Raw genomic sequence first — 22097 nt, forward strand, 5'->3', positions numbered from 1 at the left:
CCATGGCCGGTAGCCACTCCGTATGTCCGGCGGTGAGTCTGTCTAGAACGCACCAGCAATGTCCACGCATGAACGGGCAAGTACAGTTCCTCCTGTTTTGTCAGTTTGGAACAACTGGGCTTCCTGGGGGGTCATTAGGGGGTCCCCTGTCCCCCTTCCCTCTCTGTCTCCCCCCCCCTCTTTTCTCCTCCCCATGGCAGGGCCTGCTGTGTAGGCGGGTTGTACCTGTAAGGGTCTCTGTATCCCGGTTGGGGGCTGTGGAGGTGTCGGGGTCCGCTCTCTTTGGTGCTCGGCGTCCCTGCAGCCTTCTCGTCCACCTCAGTGTGCTCGGGTGCCATTTTCTAGTCGTTTTTTCTGCAGGTCTTCATTGTGGGCGGCCATTTTCCTGTAGCACGCGTCTTTTTTTTTTTTTTTTTTTTTTTTTTTTTTTACTATATGGCTTGGCCTCTAGCGCTGGAAGCTTCCTGAACAGCACGAATAGCACTAATCACCTCACAGAAAACCTCAGTCATACACTGTGTGTGAGGCAGAGCGGACAACGGTGCTGGGCAGTCTCTGGCTGGTGGTGAGTCCCTGGGTAATCCCCACCCCCCCAGTCAGCGCAGCTAGGAGAGTGGACATTTTTTGTCACAAGTGTCTTGACTTAGTCCCTAGGGACTGTCAGTGGGTTGGAATGTAGTCTGAAGCTGGTATTTTTTCCCAAGACATTTCAGAGGCAGCAGCTGGTGCCCCTGCACCTGCGGTTACCATGGCCATTTGTCGGCAGTCCTGGAGTCATTTGTTGCCAGGTTGTAAGTGGCATGCAGGCATAAGGGGGGTAAAAAGCGCCCCTCCTCCCGCCATCTCCTGGCAAATGCTCCGACTCTGACTCCGGCCTGGCTTCAACACAGGACCCCTGTTCTGAGGTGTCGGAGGATGCAGACCAGGACCGTCGGGGCACTGAGGACTCCTCGTCCAGGTCAGTGCAGGACAGAGCACCTGTGGGAGCACTTATCAATGCAGTAAGGGACACCCTTAAGCTTGAAGATACTGCTGGGACATCCACTGGGCTGTCGGTCCCTTTTGGGTTGCACAAACCGACCTGCTCTGTATAGGTTTTTCCTTATGTTGATTTCTTTGACAGATTCATAGATAAGGAATGGGAACGGCCACAGAGGTTCTTTTGTGGTCCCTCACCGTATGGCGGTCCATTACCCCTTTGAAGAGAGCCTTTTGAAAAAATGAGCTTCTCCTCCCCCTGTAGTTGACCCCCCGGTATCAAGGTTGAACAAGGTAACCACTATCCCGGTAGAGGGGACCCCTGCTTTTAAGGACCCTACTGATGGGAGATCCGAAGCGGTTACTCGAACCGTGTTTGCCATGCTGGGGTCAGCGTTGCAGTTGTTAGTGGCTGCGACTTTGGTATCTTAGACGCTCACTGAATGGGCTAAACTTTTGCACCAGGCAGTGGAGGAGCATCAGCTTCCACAAGAAATTGGGACACTGGCCGACCAGCAGGGTTTGGTGTACGTATTTGATGCAATCCTGGATGTGACCCCTTTAATCTCCAGGGCCTCTGTATCAGTGGTGGTCTTGCGCTGCCTGATGTGGCTAAAATGCTGGTCCGCTGACCAAGCTTCTAAGAAAGCTCTGACAGATTTGCCTTTCAAAGGTGGGAGGCTCTTTAGTGCCTCACTGGACGACATTATTAAGGATGTCACTGGTGGTATGGGCACACTTCTACCTCAGTCCACCAAGGGTAAAGGGCCGCCCCGTAAGCCGGGGGCCTTCCTTTCCCGCACAAAAGCGATATTTTCGTTCGTCAGGACCTGCTAGCAGACCCTCCCAAGCCGATAAAGGCCCAACTGGGGAACAGAAGCGTCCCTGGGTGCGTAAGCAATCCAAGCCCGCAAACAAATCTGCTTCCGCATGAAGTTTTGCCCCCACCCGATACTTGGGTGGGGGGACGTCTTGCAGGTTCACAGCTCGCTGGACCTCCCTGCTTTCTGACCAGTGGGTTTGCGAAGTGGTCTCTTCAGGGTACAAGATCGAGTTTGTTTCTTGTCCACCAAACAGATTCTTTCCCTCAAATCTTCCTCTCCTACCGTCTCGTCGGACTGCCCTGACTGGGGCAGTTCAAGACTTGTTGAGGTGCGGGGTAATCATACCCATACCACCGCAGGACAGGTTTCAGGGATTCTACTTGAATCTGTTCGTGGTCCCAAAGAAGGACGAAGTTTGTCCAATCCTAGACCTCAAGGACCTCGATGCCTTTGTAAAGGTTCGGACATTCAGGATGGAATCGATTCGCTCGGTGGTAGCTGCGCTCCATCCCGGGGACTTTCTGAGATCCCTGGACATCAAGGACGCTAATTGCATGTCCCCATATGCGACAGGCACCAGAGGTTCTTGCGTTTCGCAGTTGGGGAGGACCACTATCAATTTGTGGCTCTCCCCTTTGGCCTAGCGTCAGCACCAAGAGTTTTCACCAAGGTGCTCGCCCCGATTCTAGCTTTGCTGAGACAGCGAGGCATTGCCGTCGTAGGTTACTTAGACGATCTTCTTCTGAGCGCTGCTTCCAGCTCAGAATTAGAGAAGGACGTGTCTATAGCCAGTCAGACTCTCCAAGACTTTGGATGGATTCTGAACCTCCAGAAGTCTGTGTTCCGACTCGGAGCCTAGAATACCTGGGGCTGATTCGAGACGCAAGTTTTTCTCCCTCCGGAGAAGTTGCAGGCGCTCCAGGCTGCAGTGAGGTCGTTGACATCCCGCAAATGGTCATCTCTCCGTTTCTGTATGAGAGTCCTGGGCCTAATGGTAGCCTCCTTTGAGGCAGTACTGTATGCCCAATCCCATACTCAGGTGCTGCAGAGGGAGATTCTGTCCAAATGGAACACATCCCCATTGTCTCTGGATCGTTCGATTCAGGTAAGTCGCCTAGTCAGAGCCTCTCTGACTTGGTGGCTGACATCCCCGGCACTTCACTCCGGGAAGTCTTTCCTTCCTTTCCACTGGACTGTGATCACAACGGACGCTAGCCTGACCGGTTGGGGGGAGTCTGGGGGGTTCAGTCAGCCCAGGGCCGCTGGACTTTGGAAGAATCTCTCCTACCAATAAATGTCCTCGAACTTTGAGCGATCAGACTGTGCCTCTCCAAGTGGTCGCAGAAACTTCAGAGGCATCCGGTCATGATCCAGTCGAACAAAACCACAGCAGTTCCTTATGTCAACCATCAGGAGAGGAACAAGGAGCTCGGCCGCAGCGTCGGAGTTCGCTCACATCCTAAGATGGGCTGAAAGGAACGTGCCGGCTCTATCGGCTTTTTACATTCCGGGCATAGAAAACTGGCAGGCAGACTATCTGAGTTTCCAGATGCTGGACCAAGGGGAATGGTCGTTGCGCCCAGAGGTTTTTCAACTCCTTTGTCGGAAATGGGGCACACCAGATGTGGACAAAGGTGTCGGTTTGTGGCCAGGTCCAGGGATCCTTGGGGTCAGTATCTGCTAATTTATGCCCTTCCCCCAATGAAATTGCTTCCTCGTCTACTCCGCAGACTGGAGGCCGAGGGGATTCCGGTTATTCTAATCGCCCCAGACTAGCCCCGGCGTCCCTGGTATGCCGACCTCATGAGGCTGGTAGCAGATGCTCCCTGGCGTCTGCCAATGCGGCAGGACCTTCTGTCTCAAGGTCCCATACTTCATCCTGCTTTACAGTCGATGGCTTTAACGGCATTGCTATTGAAACCAGGTACTAAGGGACCGTGGTCTGTTGGATTCAGTAATCTTCACCATGTTGAGGGCCCAGAAATCTTCTTCCCGGAATATCGGGTATCGTACCTGGAAGATATACATCTCTGTGTGAAGAGATGGCTTGGCGCATATGGGACGATTTGGTTTCTCGGATCCTGCTGTTATTACAGCGCGGAGTTGATCCGAAACTTGCCTAAAGTACTTTTAAAAGGCAGATTTCAGCCTTGGCTGTCTTCTTCCAACGGCCCCTGGTGGCTCACTTACTGGCAAGTACGTTTGTACAGGGGGTCCGAAGCGTGATTCCCCCGATTAGACCACTGCTTCCTCCGTGGGACTCTCGGTGCTTCAGGAACCTCCCTTTGAGAATATCAGGGAGATTCCCCTCAACTCTTTCTTAGAAAGTTGCTTTTCTAGTTGCCATTGCATCGGTCAGAAGGGTTTCTGAATTGGCAGCCCTCTCTTGCAAGTCTCCTTACTTAGTCCTCTAAGGATAAAGCGGTATTGCGTCCGCAGCCCTTTTTCCTTCCTAAGGTAGTTTTGGCTTTTCACCTAAACTAGGACATTGTTCTTCCATCCTTGAGTCCTCGGCCATTGCATCACAAGGAGGTTGCGCTACATACTTTGGACGTGGTACGTGCCCTACGGGTGTACCTGTCTGCTACGGCTCCGTTCCGGAGATCTGACTGTTCGTGTCGGTGTGTGGTCCACAGAAGGGCCTGGTGGTCTTGTCAGCCACCATTTCTAGGTGGATCCCTTTCCTGTTGCGGCGCATTCGACCAGGACAATTGGTGCCTCCTGGGCTTTCCGACATCAAGCATCTGTCTCTCAGGTGTGTAAGGCGGCGACATGGTCGTCTGTTAAAACTTTTTCTCAAAGTTTTACAAGGTTGATGTGAGTGTATCTTCGGATGCTTTCTGTGGCCGCAAGTTTTTGCATGCGGCTGTTTGAGGTTGCAACTCCTCCGCTAAGGAGCTGTTTGTTTGGGATGAAGTTAAGTCTAATTTGATTGCTGTTCCCACCCCTCATTCATTTTTTTTCTGACACTGCTTGGGGACGTCCCACATGTCAATATTTAAGGAGCTGTGTCCGTCCATGGACCAAACGAGAAAATATGATTTTTTTTTTTTGTACTCACCGTAAAATCCCTTTCTCTGTCATCCATGGACAGTTTGTACTGCTTTTTGATTAACTGAGCTGCATGCTGCAGGGTGAGGGGTTATTCCCGACCCCTGGGCGGGGCTGTTTAACTCTTAAAGTTTTACATGTTTTACGATCACTACCATGTTCTGCCTAGTCCTCACCCACATGTCAAGATTTAAGGAGCTGTGTCCGTCCATGGACGACAGAGAAAAGGATTTTACGTTGAGTACAAAAAATCCTATTTTTTCTGAAAGCCAAGGCCCTGGAGAATGAAATGGTCACTGTTTTTATGTTGCACAATACTTGACCGTTCAAGAAATGTAACTTTTAAGGAAAAATATCCTAAATTTAATTTTAGTGCATGCAAACTTAATGTAATACAATTTTTTTGGAAATAAACAAAAGATGACATTGCGTCAAGTAAATGGACTCAAAATGTGCACATGCTCGTGGAATGGCAACAAACTACAATATCCCAAATTTTTCATAGTTAAAGTGGATGTAAATGAGAACCTCTGACATGTTCTCCGACACACAAGATAAAAGCAGCTGGAAATTGTTTCAGGGAGGGAACTTGACGTGTCTTTCTGTGATAGGATATTTACACTAATAATCAGGGCACTACTAATCAGGGTTACTTCTTACTCCTAACTAGGACAGCAGCTTCCTTGTTGGTATTAATGAGGTGTTAATATACAGATACTCTATCTACCGTACTGGTAACGTGAAAAAACAGGGCTTTATGTGGTGGTATGTGCACATTACCAATATTGTACAATCATATGTTTACCATGAAAACAACATACAAATGCATAATGATTCTTAATATGGAGACTTCTGCATGTCCTGAACACAGAACTCCCTGAAACATATACATTTCTTTTGGTCACCATGTAAGAAACAAGATGTGTCTGTATGAAGGTATAATGTATGTGCATGTTAATGTACATGTACACTCATATTTTGTTTTTTTCTTATACCTCCAGAGCCATGCAGATGATTAGATTCCAACCAGAGCTTTTTATTTTTTATTTGTAATTATGTTTGTAGTTCATTAAATTTACAAGTGTATGTGCCTTTACCATTAATTTACATTACTCAATATTTTGTTTACTTTTGCTGATTTAATGAAAATTTAAGATGAACTCCGGGCAGAAATAAAAACACTTTGCAAATTTCTGCAGTTTAATAAAAAAGAAGTACTTTTTAAATACACCTAGTATAAGTAAGTAAACGTGTCTTGATATCCATATCCACCAGGTGCATATTTTTAAATATGTAGACTGGAGCAGAGGGACGTTTTGTTTTTTTCCTGAGTAAGGTAGGGGTGTGTCAGAGTCCTTCCACAGTGTAGATTCACAACTAGCTGTGCTGTCCAGAGTAATGAAGGGTTAAACCCTGGCAGTTTTATTTTATTTTTGGTGATCTGTGTGCCACGGAGTTGATTTCCCTTAACTTTCTGTCCTGAAGACATAACAGAAAATTAAGGGAAACCTCACCAGTGAGGTAAGTTCTCATTGGGTGATTTGCCCTCACCTCTTGCTCTGGTGACCACCTAAAATTTATTTTGGTTATTATGTCAAATGGAGAGGACGAATCTTCACAGCAGCAATAGACCGCAATAAAACCTGACCGAGGGTCTAAATCAAGTTTTGCCTTTACATACATTTTAGTATCTTTCTTACCAAGGTTGTCTTCAAAGTAATAACACTTTTCTGTTTTGAATATGTATGTCAAGGAATTGCTTACATTTTATTTAATCTATTTAACAGGTCAGCCTGCACTCTACAGCACACACCATCACAGTTTCATCTGTAGTCTGTGACTTATAATAGCATAACATAGATGTTTTGGCGTTTTTTACCTTTATTATAGTTAATGACTTTAACTGACCGAAACACGTTTTACGTTTGGCATGTGCATGCAGTTTGCGCATGTTTTAAATTGATTTTAAAGTTATTTAAATGCAAAATCTGTTTTGTATGTGTTCACCAAGGTGAGTTGCTTCCAGTTGGCATATTTCAAATGGAACATTGATCAAGACTGTGTTTTGCAGTGTGTTTTTTGTTGTCCTTTTGTATTCTTATCTAATTAATTTGAAACACAATTCTTAAATATCAGATACACAGCCTTTAGGCAATGTTTGTTTGCTGTTCTGAGTGTTGTCAGTTTTATTATAGCATTTGCTTCCCATATCCATATATGTCTCATTCATTGCAGTTGTGGTATCCCCTTCTATAGAAGAAAGTGACCAGATTAAGCGCATCAAATCTTCTACAATACTTCAGTCCAAAGAAAGTCCATCTACCTTTGCTTCACCGGTGTTGGAGCAGGGGTCGTCTATTTTCCGGGAAAAATTCATCCCTCCTGAGCTCAGCATCTGGGATTACTTTATAGCCAAGGTACCTGTAAAGAAGGTGGTGGTCCAATAATGTTTTGTGTAATTTCAGTGTTTTAGTAGAGGCATTTGCCACCAGAGCACCCAGGACAAAAAATAAGCCAGTGTTTATTTGCACTTGGCCTTTATTTTGGTTTTGTGAAAAGTACTGTCCGCTATCTAGTACATCCTAGAATGAAATGGGGAAACATGTTAAAAAAAAAAAAAAAAAAGAAAAATGGTGTACACAAATTTTTTACTATTTTGCATCTGAGCATAAATATGTCTGCCACTTTTCAAAAAGTCAAAGGTTGGCTCCTGCTTTTTGTACAGAATTATATACCCCTTTGAATGCTGGCACTGTTAATTTGGTGGTGGAACACTGTCTTTTTATAGCCTGCCAACTCGGCACAATCATGCCTTGCTTCATAGAAAATTAATAGGGCTGTTACTGATCAAAGTTTCTGTTCGATTAATCGTTTTTTTTTTAAAATCGATTAATCGACTAATTTCGATTAATTAGAACGCACATACAGATCCAACTACTTTTAGCTGATCTCCTTGGAGATAAAATCGATGTAGCTACATAAACTGTAAAAATGGTGCGAGTAATACCAAACGGTACCAAATCAGTCATAAAAACATGTAGCCAAGTATGATACTGGTATAAAAATGTGTACAACGATTCCACTGCTGAATCCAGATGAGGAGAGGTTAACATCAGTCCTTCGGCATGTAGATGTCCCATGAAGGGAACTATCACAACTCCCAGGGGATGGTTGTAGAATCCCAGGTTGATAGAGGGAAGTGATGGAGGGAAGTGTAACAGCCCTTGTGTGTGGCAGATAGTAAGGTCCCGCCGGCATGCAGATATGAAGGCACAGCAAAGGAGCCCTTCAGATGGACACCGCAAGCCCCGCCGGTGTCCGTGACATCACCGGATCTCCGACGGAACTCCCTGAAGGCCCAGAAGCCGGCGGAGAGGTGAGTACCAATCAAAAGAATTTTAATCGATTAAAAAAATTCAAGATTAATCGATTAATTAAAAGTTAATTTGTACAGCCCTAAAAATTAACATACATGTGAGCTTCAGCATCTCTGTGCGGTTACTTCAGTCTTCATTCATATCCTTTGTCTTCAATGGCAACTAAAAAATCAAGTCTTATAGGAAGCTACAATGTTTTTGATCAACATTTTAAAGTGTTTGTAAAAGCAGAACAGAAGTTTTTATCTTAATGCATTTTATGCAGCAGCCCCCCTAATACTTACCTGAACCCCATCCAATTTCAACGATGTTGAACGAGAGGCTCAGCTGTCCATGACTCCCCCTCCTCTCATTGGCTGAGACGGCAGCATAGCGCCATTGGCTCCTGCTGCTGTCAAAGTGAGCCAATAAGGAGAGAGGGGCCGTGGCTTTGTGTCTGAATTGACACAGGGAGCTTCAGCTTGGTTCAAATGCCCCGTAGCAAGCTGCTTGCTGTGGGGGCACTCAACAGGAGGAAGGGCCAGGAGCACCAAAGAGGGACCCAAGAAGAGGAGGATCTGGGCTGCTCGGCAAAACCACTGCACAGAGCCGGTAAGTATAACATGTTTGTTTTTTTGAACTAAAAATAAATGAGACTTTAATATCATGTCATAAAGATATTAGTGCAATGGTGTGTCAATCACAAATTTTCAGTAAAACCTATACCACAGTTAATTTTAGGACATGCAGGTGCAATAAATGACCCAATTTTTATGTAAAATATGAAAGATATTTTTTTGCATCGCATACAAGGAAATTTTGTGAAGCCTTCCATCTCCGCACTCTAACTTGTGAAGGGGCTTCCATTTTCACACAGTCTTCCTTCTGGGTTTGCAGACTCCAGCTGTATGGTTGGTCGGAGCCGCAATGACGCCACTCCCACGCATGCATGTGGGAGCCGCCGTTTACAGCACAGGACTCTGAAGAGCGCATGTGCCATTGACATCACTGGCTGCATGTACAGTAAATATCTCCTAAACAGTGCACGTTTAGGAGATATTCAAAGTACCTATAGGTAAGCCTTATCTCATAGGCTTACCTACAGGTAAAAATTGTGCATGGGAGTTTGCTCCCACTTTAAAATTGTGCATGCCCGTGAAACAATGACTAACTTTGATAGCCAAAATTTTCCATAGGCAACACTTTAAAAGCACATACAGGTCATTTGTTTAGAGTTGGCAGTGATTGATAGCCCTACAATTCTTGCTGTCACTCCGGCATGGGTAGTGATATGTAACATGTTAAGAACAATCAACCTAATAATTCAAAACACCTAAAATGTATGAAAACCCCAATCATTAAAAACTCATGTATGTTTTATTGTTGGTGGAAAAAACTTTTGAATTTAAAATAATTTTAAAATCTGCAGCTTTACCTAAAATATATATATAAATATATATTAAACCTGCTATGAAGATCTTTATTCAGGCACTGAACTTGTTATAGGGCTTTAGATGAAGAAATTAAGATTTTTTTTTTTCGCAGGCATAGTCCATGCATGCATAAAGACAAGTAGTGGCTTCAAACAAAGCTATACATGGGCAACATAGAGAATTTTTTTTTGATGTTTTTGATACACCAAGATTTAGCAAACTAAATGTTATTTAGTTAGGATTTGCATCAACTTTAAAGTTGGAGTAAGTTTTTACCACTAAAATGTAACCCTTTACACATTACCTGTTCAAAATGATACTGTATAACCTTAAGTTATAAACTCCTAACACATAGCTCTAATAATTGGGCTCTATCCCTAACCTTGGCCCTTAAATAGCCAGATTTACTTTTATCAGGCGTCAAAAGTAAAAATGCCACATTTATGCAGCGCTGCACTTTTAAGCTACATACACACTGGCAATTTAGGCTGGTGTAGTGGCAGGAATCTGAACAAAATGCGCCCACCAGCAATCACTGTAGGTAATTACTGGATGTGCAGGAATAGCTGTGGCTGCTGACGAACTGTCATAGTGAATTGGGCTGGTGGCTGCATTTCGCCAGTCGGAGCAGGAATCAGAGGTTTCCTGCCGCTACAATTCACACTGGACTAAATCAGCATTGTGAATGTTGTCTTGTGTGGTGAAAATATACATAGAATCAAGTTTGCATTTGCACATATTTATAAGACTTTTACTAAGCTCATCTTTCGCTTGTATACAAAAAACGAGTTCCCATTTTTGTGGTGCCAGATGTGCATTATCAAAGTTCTGCCGCCTTCGATGGTATTTTCAGTGTGAACAATTGTAGTTCTTGCTGCCATATTCTGTGTTGTTTCTCCTCAGAGTGAATATCAGGTGTGTATTGCTGGTTGTGATATATATATATATATATATATATATATATATATATATATTTCTGTAAACCAATTGATATACACTGACTGTAACATAGTATTTCAATGTTTAAAAAAATTTGAATAACAATTGTACAGACTGTTTATAATTTTTTTTTTTTTTCCCCTTTTAGCCTTTTATTCCTCTTTTACAAAACAGGCTTGAGTACGATTCAGAGGATAGTCAAGGAAGCAATGATGAGGATGATGATGATGTCTCATTATCAGAAGTCCAGGTCCAGGAACACTCCAATCCTAACTCATATAGGTATACCACGGCAATGCAAGGTGGTGATCAGAAATGCAACAGTGTATTTCTTTATCGTACATCATGGGCCTTAAGTATTTACTTAATGGGTAATAGGCCACCTCCAGGTGTTGAAACCCTAATTATGGAATTTTACTCCCTATATAACCCCTCCTCCTTCCAGGAGCACATCAGTTTTTTTGCCAGTGTTTAAAGGTGTTGGTCACGAGTGAAGAAGTGCTCTGAAGAGCTCCAGGAGGTATCCATGCTGGATTACATTTTTTTCCTTACAAAGGGGGACCTCGTATACGAAGCACAAAATTTTGCCTGTAATGCCTCTTTGTAGGGCTGGACCCCATAATTCCAGGGTTTAGGTCTTTGTAAAATTACCTAAAACTCCTGAGGGGGTGCTATACATGGCCCAAGGTCCCGTCCTTGAAGGTTTGGCTAAACACGGCCCACGGTGATGAGTGAAAACTGGATTTTTTTTTCTGTTAATTCAGTAAAATCCTGCGGCGACAATAAGGTAAGCAAGAGACTTGGTTATTTTTAAATGTCTATGTATTTCTTCCCTTAAAAAGGAAGTTCACCCTATAAAAAATTTCTAACACTACATCCAGCACAGTGCTGCATATAAAATGACACTGACCTTTTTTTTCGCCGTAGATATCGTTTACCCATGGAATTCACCACGGCTTCCGGGTAGGGAATCCCGCGAGAGTGGGCGTTCCTATTGTCATGCCAATGAAATGCCAAGTGCACAGGCGCCGAATAGAGCCGACCCGAGCTTCCTTCGGGAAGTCGTGACGCGCTGTGTGCGCCGTCGTTTAGCACGTCAATCAATTGGCATGACAATAGGAACGCCCACTCCCGCGGGTTTCCCTACCCGGAAGCCGCGGTGAATTCCACGGGTAAACGATATCTACGGCAAAAATAAATAAAGGTCAGTGTCATTTTATATGCAGCACGGTGCTGGATGTAGTGTTAGAAATTTTTTATAGGGTGAACCTCCACTTTAAGGAAAAGAGATTGTCATGCCTTAAAATCTCCACTAGAGGGAGTCTATGCACTTACCATGCTCTGTCGTCTTTACCAGAGCTCAGTCCGTACTTGGCTTGTACAGCAGGTGGAGAAGAGATTCTTACAAGGTAAAAATATCCTTGAAAAAAGGTATTTTTTTTCTCTCCCTCTGATGGGAGCAACCACCCCACCCCCCTCCGCCGTGGGGGACACGGAGGTCCCGCTTTGTACCGCTGCTATGATTGACTGGCTGTTTGTTTTTTCTCTGTGCCTCACTGCAGTCTCTGCTCTCCTCCCCCCCCCCTTTATGTTCTGGTCTGGAACACTTTAAAAAAAAAGGGACTGGGTTTTCCAGAGGGGGCAGGGCCTAAACGCAATGCAACGAAAACGTCCATGAGACACACGCAGGCTGGAAACAAACAAAAGGAAAGGGACACGTATGGGTTGCACTGGCATTCCTGATTCAGGAAGGACACTCTTTTCCAGCACTAGGCTCAATTGTATAACGACTTGATATAGGTCATGACTATTTCAGCGATTTAGTGCAAATTGTATAGCACCTCAAAAACCAAGAAGGCTAAAATTTCACCCCCAGGCATTGGGATCTCAAGCTGTATTTCCACGCTATCATCCTCGCCTGAATCACCAAGTATGGCAACTCAGGGTGAGCTATTGGAACAAATTGATGGTGCAGCTGCCCCTCACATATCAGCACCTGTATACATGACTGAAGATGCAGTTTCCTCCTCCCTCCAGGGTTTGGAAGAAAGATTAGCAGCTTTAATCGCATTCTCTATTCCAGTGTTTCCCAACTCCAGTCCTCAAGGCACACCAACAGGTCATGTTTTCAGGCTTTCCATTATTTTGCACAGGTGATTTGATCAGTTTCACTGCCTTAGTAATTACCACAGCCGTTTCATCTGAGGGAAATCCTGAAAACATGACCTGTTGGTGTGCCTTGAGGACTGGAGTTGGGCAACACTGCTCTATTCAGATTAAACGTACTAGGTCCCCGTCCCCCACTCCAGCTTTGCTAGGGGAACAGTGGACTCACAATGAGGTGTTAGCCTCAATCGATCAGGAAGAAAAACAAACCGATGATTCCTCAATAGAGGAGACAACGGTAGATGAACCTTTTTCCGCATTCCCAAACTGAGAAATTGCTGATACAATCTCTTACAGAAATTGTTTGTTCCACCTTCATGCTTCCTCGAACAGAGACTCATGAAAACCCAGCCTCTTCCTTAGGTTCTTTAAAACCTTCCCACGCTTTGCATGCGTTTCCAGCACATGCATTGCTAGAACAGCTTGTATTTCAGGAAATAGGATCATCCGGATAAGCACTTTCTCCCTCCTAAGAGATTAGTAAATTGCTATCTTCTGGAGGAAAAATTCTCCAAAAGATAGAAAGTACCAGCAATTGACGCTGCGATTTCCAATGTGAATAATAACTTAACTTGTCCTGTAGACAATGCACAGATGCTTAAGGATCCAACAGATAAGAAGTTGGAATTCCTGCTAAAATCTGCCATTTTCATAGCAGGTGCCGTCACTCAGCTCGCAGTCGCCACGATAGGCACCTGCCAATCCCTAAAGGACCAATTTAAATTGGCCCTTAGAGAACTCCCTACACAACCAAGCTCAGGGTTTGGCTGAACTACCAAAGACATTATGTTTTTCCATAGATGCCATTAAAGATTCTATTCACCAGGCATCCCGCCTTACGCTTATGCTTGTACATACGCGCAGGATCCTGTAGCTAAAAAATTGGTCAGCTGAAACACCATGTAAGAACCTCCTAACTGGGTTCCCCTTCCATTGGGAGCGACTTTTCGGACAAGACTTGGATAAATATATCAAGACAATTTCTAGTGGGAAAAGCACTCTTTTAACCGTCAAAAAAATTACAAACGCCCTGCATTTAAACTGGCTCTTTCCCCGGTGCCAAGGGCTTCCGCCTCTAAGCAGGGGCAATGGCCTCCGCCATCAGACTCTAGAGGAAGACCTCAGGGTCAAACCCAGGCTCAAAAGAAGCCCTGGGGTAGGAAATCTGCAAAACAGAAGCCTAAAGCCTCGTCATGAAGAGGCAACCCCCCTCACCAAGGTGGGGGAAGACTTCTGCACTTTTCAGAAGTCTGGAAAAAGGAAATTCAGGACACATGGGTCATCTCCACGGTAACGCTGGGATACAAGCTGGAATTCCAGAACTCCAAGAACTTTCCACCGTCTCGTTTCCTAAGATCAAGCATGCCCAAAGTTCCAGAGAAAAGACCATCTCTGCCAATGCGGATGTCCCCAAGAGTGGCCCAAAGCCTCACTTGGTGGTTACTAACCCAGAATCTGCTGAAAGGATAACCCTTCAGACCAGTTATCTGGAAAGTGGTAATGACGGATACCAGGTTCTCAGACTGGGGAACAGTACTAGAAGGGACAACCATCCAAGGACAATGGTCAAGAACTGAAAGAAGCTTGCCCATCAATATCCTAGAGATTTGGGCAGTACGTCTGGCTCTAAAGACCTGGACCTCCAGGCTACAGAATTGCCCTGTCAGGATTCAATCTGACAATGCCACAGCTGTGGCCTATATCAATCACCAAGGGGGCACCAAGAGTCTCTCAGCACAGAGAGAGGTGAACCATATTCTAACTTGGGCAGAAAGGAATGTTTCTGGTCTTTCTGCAATCTTCATTCCAGGAGTAGAGAATTGGCAGGCGGACTACTTAAGTCGCCAGCAGTCGCTTCACCCCGACATATTTTGGGCTGTTTGCCAAAGATTGGGGATTCCGGATGTAAATCTCCTAGCATCCATATTTAACACGAAGTTGGTCAACTTTGTGGCCAGAACAAGGGATCCACTCGCATGTGGAACGGATGCGTTGGTGACCCCATGGGATCAGTTCTCACTGATATATGCATTTCCCCCCATCCAGTTGCTGCCTCCTTGCAGAATCAAGCTGGAAAGGAAGCCGATAATTTTGGTGGCACCAGCATGGCCCAGAAGGTCATGGTATGCAGAAATCATAAAGATGGTAGTGGAGGGCCCATGGTCCCTCCCACTACGGCCAGATCTGCTCTTTCAGGGACCGATATTCCATCCTTCCGGTCTCTAAATTTAACGGATTGGCTATTGAAACCCACATTCTAAAGAAACATTGGCTTTCCGGGTCAGTTATTTCCACCCTGATCCATGCCAGAAAACCAGCTTCCAGATCTATATATTGTTTCCTGGTGTGAATCCAAGGGTTGGCACCCTCGGAGATGTATCATAGGCAGAATTCTTGTCTTTCTACAATTGGGGGAAGAGATGAAGTTGGCCTTAAGTACTATTAAAGGCCAAGTCTCTGCTTTATCGGTCTAATTTCAAAGACCACTTGCTACTCATTCTTTAGTCCGAGGCTTTATACAAGGGGTAATGCGGCTTAATCCGCCCGTCAAACCTCTTGTATCCTTGGGACTTAAACTTAGTTTTGTCTGTGTTACAAAAACAGCCATTTGAACCGATACAACATATTCCTCTAGTCCTGCTGACAATGAAGTTGGTATTTTTGGTTGCTATATCCTCAGCAAGGAGGGTTTCAGAGTTGGCTGCTCTTTCTTGTAAAGAGCCGTATTTAATTTTTCGTGAGGACAGAGTGGTGCTGCGCCCTCGTCCAGGATTTTTGCCAAAAGTAATTTCAGGCATACATTCACAAAATGTTATCAGGTGGATGTAAGGAGGTATGAGGATATCGCCTTTGGGTGCAGTGTGCTGCAAGCAGCTGTATAGATCCTCAAGTCTGGGTGTACCTTGCGGGTTATTTCTCCCACCCCTCAAGTGGCATTGCTATGGGACGTCCCATTAAGTAAATTCTTAAGCCTCTGTGTCCCATGATGTACGATGAAGAAAATATGATTTTTATTACAGCTTACCTGTAAAATCCTTTTCTTGGAGTACATCATGCGACAGAGGTCCTTCCCCTCTTTTGGGATTTAGACATATTACTTTGCTACAAAAACTGATGTGCTCCTGGAAGGAGGAGGGGTTATATAGGGAGTAAACTTCCTTAATTAGGGTTTACTAGTGTCAACACCTGAAGGTGGCCTATTACCCATGATGTACTCCAATAAAAGGATTTTACAGGTAAGCTGTAATAAAAATCCTCTTTTGCACGACCCTTTCAGCATAATTTACATTATAAACCGACTAATGTTTAGAATAGCAACTAAGATTTCTTGTAGTGGTGTTGACCTTAAACCAGTTAAGGATTAGGGACACCTTAAGATTTGGCTGAACTCAGTAGTTTAACATCTGGGCTAAGCTGAGGCCACATGTGATACTACTGAGACCTGCTGTCAGCCTAGGTCTCAACCCATCAAGCCGTTAATTGTAATTTGAGTGTGCGTTTGGGGAAAAAAAAATGGTATTGGCATATAACACTCACTTTTTTACCCTAAATATAGGAAGGCAAACTGTGCCTGCGTGTTATACGCAGGGGGTTGTGGAAAGTTTTTTTTTCCCCTGAAACTTCTCTCATAAAGTTAGGGTGCGTGTTATATGCCTGTGCGTGTTATACGCCGATAAATACGGTGTGTGTATGTATGTGTATGTATATGTATATATACTGTGTGTGTGTGTGTGTGTGTGTGTGTATATAATTGTTTTATTTTTGTATTCTTGGTTGATTTTTAAAGGCCATTTCATTTATAAATAATTTGTGTATCAGAAATGTGGTGTTTCGTGCCATCTCACTCATGGGGTGTCTGGGGTTATTAAAATTTGTAACTCTTAAAACCGTTCAATAAGCATTCTGATGTATAATGCCTCATAAATGGACATTAGCAAGTTTATTGCTCCGCTTGTGGCCCATACCATATTGTGAACAATTAACATTTTTACATTTGTATATGTTTTACCTTCTAGCTGGGCTCTGATGCGTCTTGCAATGGTACAATTTGTCCTTCAGAATTTGAAAGGCTTTTACCCATTGGCTGGACATGACCTTTCAGGTAATTTTAAGAAATAATGTACTACATTAAAATGAAACTATCAGTGTGTGTTCCTGCTCGGCCATAATAGGAAATGTTATATTGTTTTTATCTTAGTGTGTAATTGGTAAGTGATGGTTAGCCTGTTGATGAGTTTAGTTGTTGGAATCTTCTTACTGTTGACTATCATTCAAATACTTTAAAAAGTGTTAGCCTTTTTTTTTTGTATGTTGTACAGATACCAAGGTTCTTAAGGAAATCTGTTTTGCTAAAGGTTCATCGGCCATGTTAAGAGTATGTACTACCTGTGATTCTCATAGACTTTATAGGCACTATTGTAGCAGAAGGAAGGTTCAGCTTTTGAGTTTCAGATCCGTGATAAAGCATAAAAAAGAAGCAAGGCCATATCTCCAGGCACACTCAAAAAGCTGGCAGCTCAGTGAACTCTTCATTGTAGCATCTTTATTGGCTACATATCGATGCACAGTGTCTAAAAGCCTAATGCATTTCGGCCACAACAGCCTACCTCATAGCATAGACTTTTTTTTCATGCTATGAAAAAGACTGTTGTAGAAACGCCTTGGCATTTTAGATACTGTATGGATTGATATTTAGGTAATAAAGATTCTGCAATGAACAGTTCACTGAACTACCGACTTCTTCTTGAGTGTGAATATGCCATATTGGGGGGTGGAACTTGCCAGCCTAAGTACTGGTTACAGCCACTAAAGTCTGATTAAACCGTTGAGGTAGGGTATGCGATTTTTCAAGTCATTTTTAAAGCCTGAATTTCCTTTTGATTCTTACAGATCTTCCTGTAGCCTCACCCCTCTGTCATGCCACTCTTAAGACTTTGCAGAGGTGGGAACAGGTGCTCCTGCGAAGACTTGAAATATATGGAGGTCCACCACAGGATTTTATTACCATGCCAAGCACAGACGAGGTTCCGTCTGCTGGACCTGCAATCTTGAGGCACAAAGCATTGTTGGAGCCAACAAATTCACCTTTTAAGTTGGTATTTTTGCAGCTAATGCAAATTTTCCTAATTTTCTGTAAAATGCAAAAACTTAGTGATAGGTAAATGATTGGCATACAACTGTTGAAAATCCTTACTGATATATTGCATACATCATAATTTGAATAATGTTTAATTATTTTATTGTATATATGTAAAAGAAAAAAAACATTCAGGCCTTAAACTGTTCTTAAACCCAAAACCGAAAATGTCATATATTTATTGGACCTTACCAGTCAGTTGTGGTGACAACATTATTTTTATTTTTTTAGGGGTTTTCCCTCTATTTTCACTTGGTGATCTGACCAGTAACACACTACCTGTATTGGAGTAATTCAACTCTGGATGAAGGAGTTGGACAGCAGCATTGTTAATCTGGAGTAGAGCTGTGTTGGATGTACTAGCAGGTTTAGATTCACTAACAAATTGAAGCCAGACTCCAGCTAACACTTTATATACAGTCACAGCAAACCCTTTTTTTTTTTTTTTTTTTTTTTTGGGGGGGGGGGGGGGGTAGGCTTTATATAAATAAAAAGCTGGTCATTGTAGTAAATGGTTTGTCTCAACTCTGTAACTGCTGCATCTGTGGGACAACTTGTTGTTTTGCTGAAAAACAGCAGCTTTTTCTGGCAAGATGACCAGGTGAAAATAAAGGAAAGAGAGCCTAAAAAAGAAAACTGATGCAGCTATCACATCTAAGAATTGGTAAGTGGCAGTATAATGTTTGCTTTGGGGTTTATTGCCACTTTAACTGGGTTATCTAGTTCCACATGAAGGCTGTATTTTGGAGAAAGGCATATACTTGCACAAACCTGATGTATACCCTAGATCAGTAGTTCTCAACCACGAGGCCTCGGTAGATAGTTACATATTCAGGTTGAAAAAAGACACAAGTCCATCCAGTTCAACCACAAAAAATAAAAAAAACAAAATAAAAAACACAGTAAAATCCTATACACCCAACTCCATACCCACAGTTGATCCAGAGGAAGGCAAAAAACCCCAGCAGAGCATGATCCAATTTGCTACAGCAGGGGAAAAAATTCCTTCCTGATCCCCCGAGAGGCAATCGGATTTACCCTGGATCAACTTTACCTACAAATCTTAGTACTCAGTTATATTATGTACATTTAGGAAAGAATCCAGGCCTTTCTTAAAGCAATCTACTGAGCTTACCAGAACCACGTCTGGAGGGAGTCTGTTCCACATTTTCACAGCTCTTACTGTGAAAAAACCTTTCCGTATTTGGAGGTGAAATCTCTTTTCCTCTAGACGTAAAGAGTGCCCCCTTGTCCTCAGTGTTGACCGTAAAGTGAATGATCAAGTCTTTTGTATTTTTTCTACACCTTAGTATAAAAATCATTTTAATTTGGCTTTTTAGAATCCATTCACACTTTTTTTCAGTGAGGTGCGTTGAATTAACGTGCGTTGGCAGTTTGTGAAGCCATTTGTTTTTAATGGCACCCCAGCACAGCTCCAACACTTTTGCATTACAGTGCACAGCATTGCAACCATTGTGTATTTTGGTGTGGTGTGTTGCGTTGCCAAAAATTTAGCTTTTTTTGGTGCATTCAGAGCACATTTACATTAACGTGAAAAAACACTTTAATGCAACTCACCAAGGCATCAAGTTCCGAATGGGCCCCCGAATACACAGCATGCAACTTTCCACTAGCTAGTTAAAGGGGTTGTAAAGCTTTGTGTTTTTTTTCACCTTAATGCATCTATGCATTAAAGTGGAGGTTCCGTAGTCCAACCTTTTTTTTTTCAGATAACTTGGTTTTCGCGATTAAAACCATCCCCCGTTTGTTTTAGTTTAAAAGATTGACTTTTAAAAAACGATCCTGGCATGTTCCATTTTGCATGTGGGCATTCTGAAGCCCACAAGCACGGACTTCCGGGAAGCTGTGAATGCTCGTCTCCCGGCATTCACCTCTCTATCTCACGCATGGGCAGTGTTGACGGCGAGCAGCGCCGTCAACACTTCCTGGTTGCCATCACAACGGGCGGCGTCATTTAAAGTACATGCCCTGTCGTGACGGCGTTCACCTTTGTGCCCTTATTTAAAATGGCGGAAATAGAACCCTTCTCATCACGTGACCGGCTTGATGAGTCACGCGACGAGTGAAAGCTTGAAAGATTTCGATGGACGGCGTTCAGCATTGTCTCCTGGGAAGCATGACACTGTGCTCCCAGGAGACATTGCGGAGACATCCCAGCAAACAATGCGGTGCCGGGGAAAAGAAGAGATACGCCTACTCCCGCGAGAGGAATACCCGGAAAGTCCACCTTTACAGAGATTATTAAAGGTATATAAATCATCACAAAAAAAAAACATTAGGCATATGTGTATGGTGCACTGATCAGGATAAGCTAATGTTAATATTATGGGTGAACCTCCGCTTTAAGGTGAAAAACACCTTGCACTCTCGGGCCCCCCCAACCCCCCGTTTTATGTACCTGAGCCACGAAACTCCGTGGGCACGACCCTGCGATGGTTTCCCCTAGCTTGAGGCGCTCTTCATTGGAGATTAATAGCAGTGCAGCCATTGGTTACTGCTGCTGTCAATCAAATCAATGACGCGGTGCGCCGGGGTGGGGTTGAGTGATACAATTGGTGGCTATGGCCGCCACTGTATCACACGGGAGCGCGCCCGCAAGCTTAACCCCCTTGGAAGAGCGCTTCCCAGAAGGCGGTTAGCTCTTGTGGGGATAAGCCAAGACAGCCGCTGAGGGACCCCGGAAGATGAGGATTGTACAAAATGAACTGCACAGTGGAGGTACGTATGGTAGTTTTTTTTTTTAAAAATACCTTTACAACCGTGTTGGTAACACCTTACTTTAACATTTTAAGTCTTTTTAATTACATATTTTCTGCCATTTCGCTGTTTAGATCCAAGCACTCAAGTACCTTGCCAGTAAAGAGGCTTTGGCAATATCTAGTAAAACAAGAGGGAATCCAGGAAACCTTTATAAGGAATATTTTTACAAAGAAAAGATCTTTGAATGAGGTATGTCTTTAAGCTTTTGTAAAATATTTATTTTATAAATAACAAACATGTTCTACTTACCTGCTCTGTGCAGTGATTTTTGCACCGAGCAGCCCCAACCCTCTGCTTCTCCGGTCCTCCTGCCGGCCTTCTGGCTCCTCTTCTCAGGGTACCGCTATAGGAAGCCACTTATGGTGTCACACCTTCAGAATAGAGACAGACAACGAGGCTATTCTGGTTATTTTCATATGGCTTTCAAATTTCTAATTTTCAGACGGAAACAGATCAGGGTTCTTCAGGCGGAAGAGCAAGAATAATCCACAAAGAGTCTGACATAATTACTGCATTTTCAGTAAATAAGGTATGTTCAGTGCATTAATCTTCTCTTCTTGACAATGTTATTAACTATTTGCTAATCTATTTTTTTAAATTTAACACTTTTTTTCTTTTTGTGCGCTGCAAAGAATATTGGTATAATGAGTAAAAAAAATAATAATATATAATTGTACATTACAGGACAGACTATGGCTTATGCAGGCTGTCTGAATCACATCCAGGTGATTTGACACTGGCAAAGTTGTAAAGATAGCCTTAATATAACTCTGTGCCCACTCCCAGCAAGCTTCAGTTTTTTTGCTAGTGTTCTTGGTTGAGTGGACATCGTGTCTCTTTTCCGAGAGAAGCAAACCATTTCCTTTTAATAGTTTTATTTTTCCATTATTATTTTTTTCATCAAAACTCTTCTAGCAAGTTTACTAGCTGCTATTGCTGCTGTTTTTCACATTACACCTTTCCAGATCGGTTGACTTCCCTGCTGCGTTTTGTGGAATCGTACTTGGGGCCCCTCCTAGCGGAAGATGCAGGGTCTGCCTGTAAAGTTGCACAGGCACTGAATCCTATTTTAGTCAGTCCCAGTTTACACCTGTGCGATTTGTTGCGCTTCGGCCATCATGTGAAAATGCACGACAAGAGGAATCATATTATAGTCTATGGAGCATATTCCCACGTTACTCATTTAATTTTAGCCCTGTAGACTTCAATGGGAGTGCATAAAAAAAGCATGAGAAAAATTCAGAAAAAAAAGCAGAAAAAATGCATTAAGCACACTCGCTCCGATCCACCAAAGTGTGACGGATGGAAACCCTATTTTCCATCCGTCTATCGGATCGGATGAAAAAGGACTCTACTGTCTTCATCTGATCCCCCATAGGGGAGAGCGGCGCTCTGACAGGTCAGTCCCTGTACAGTGTTCAGAGACAGACCT

The 22097-nt window shown here is 43.5% G+C and overlaps 1 protein-coding gene across 2 annotated transcripts in view; it reads left to right on the forward strand.

Annotated features, from left to right (window-relative positions):
• The window catches only part of DMXL1 (Dmx like 1), a 212268-nt gene that overhangs the window by 153307 nt on the left and 36864 nt on the right, over positions 1-22097 (forward strand). For both annotated transcript variants that reach the window (XM_040343979.1, XM_040343987.1), the window contains 6 exons: positions 7089-7270; positions 10730-10863; positions 16764-16849; positions 17638-17839; positions 20737-20854; positions 21108-21194. In XM_040343979.1, coding sequence (XP_040199913.1) covers positions 7089-7270; positions 10730-10863; positions 16764-16849; positions 17638-17839; positions 20737-20854; positions 21108-21194 — 809 coding nt within the window. The remainder of the gene's footprint in view (positions 1-7088; positions 7271-10729; positions 10864-16763; positions 16850-17637; positions 17840-20736; positions 20855-21107; positions 21195-22097) is intronic.

Source organism: Rana temporaria, chromosome 1 (genome assembly GCF_905171775.1).
Source record: "Rana temporaria chromosome 1, aRanTem1.1, whole genome shotgun sequence".
NCBI lineage: Eukaryota > Metazoa > Chordata > Amphibia > Anura > Ranidae > Rana > Rana temporaria.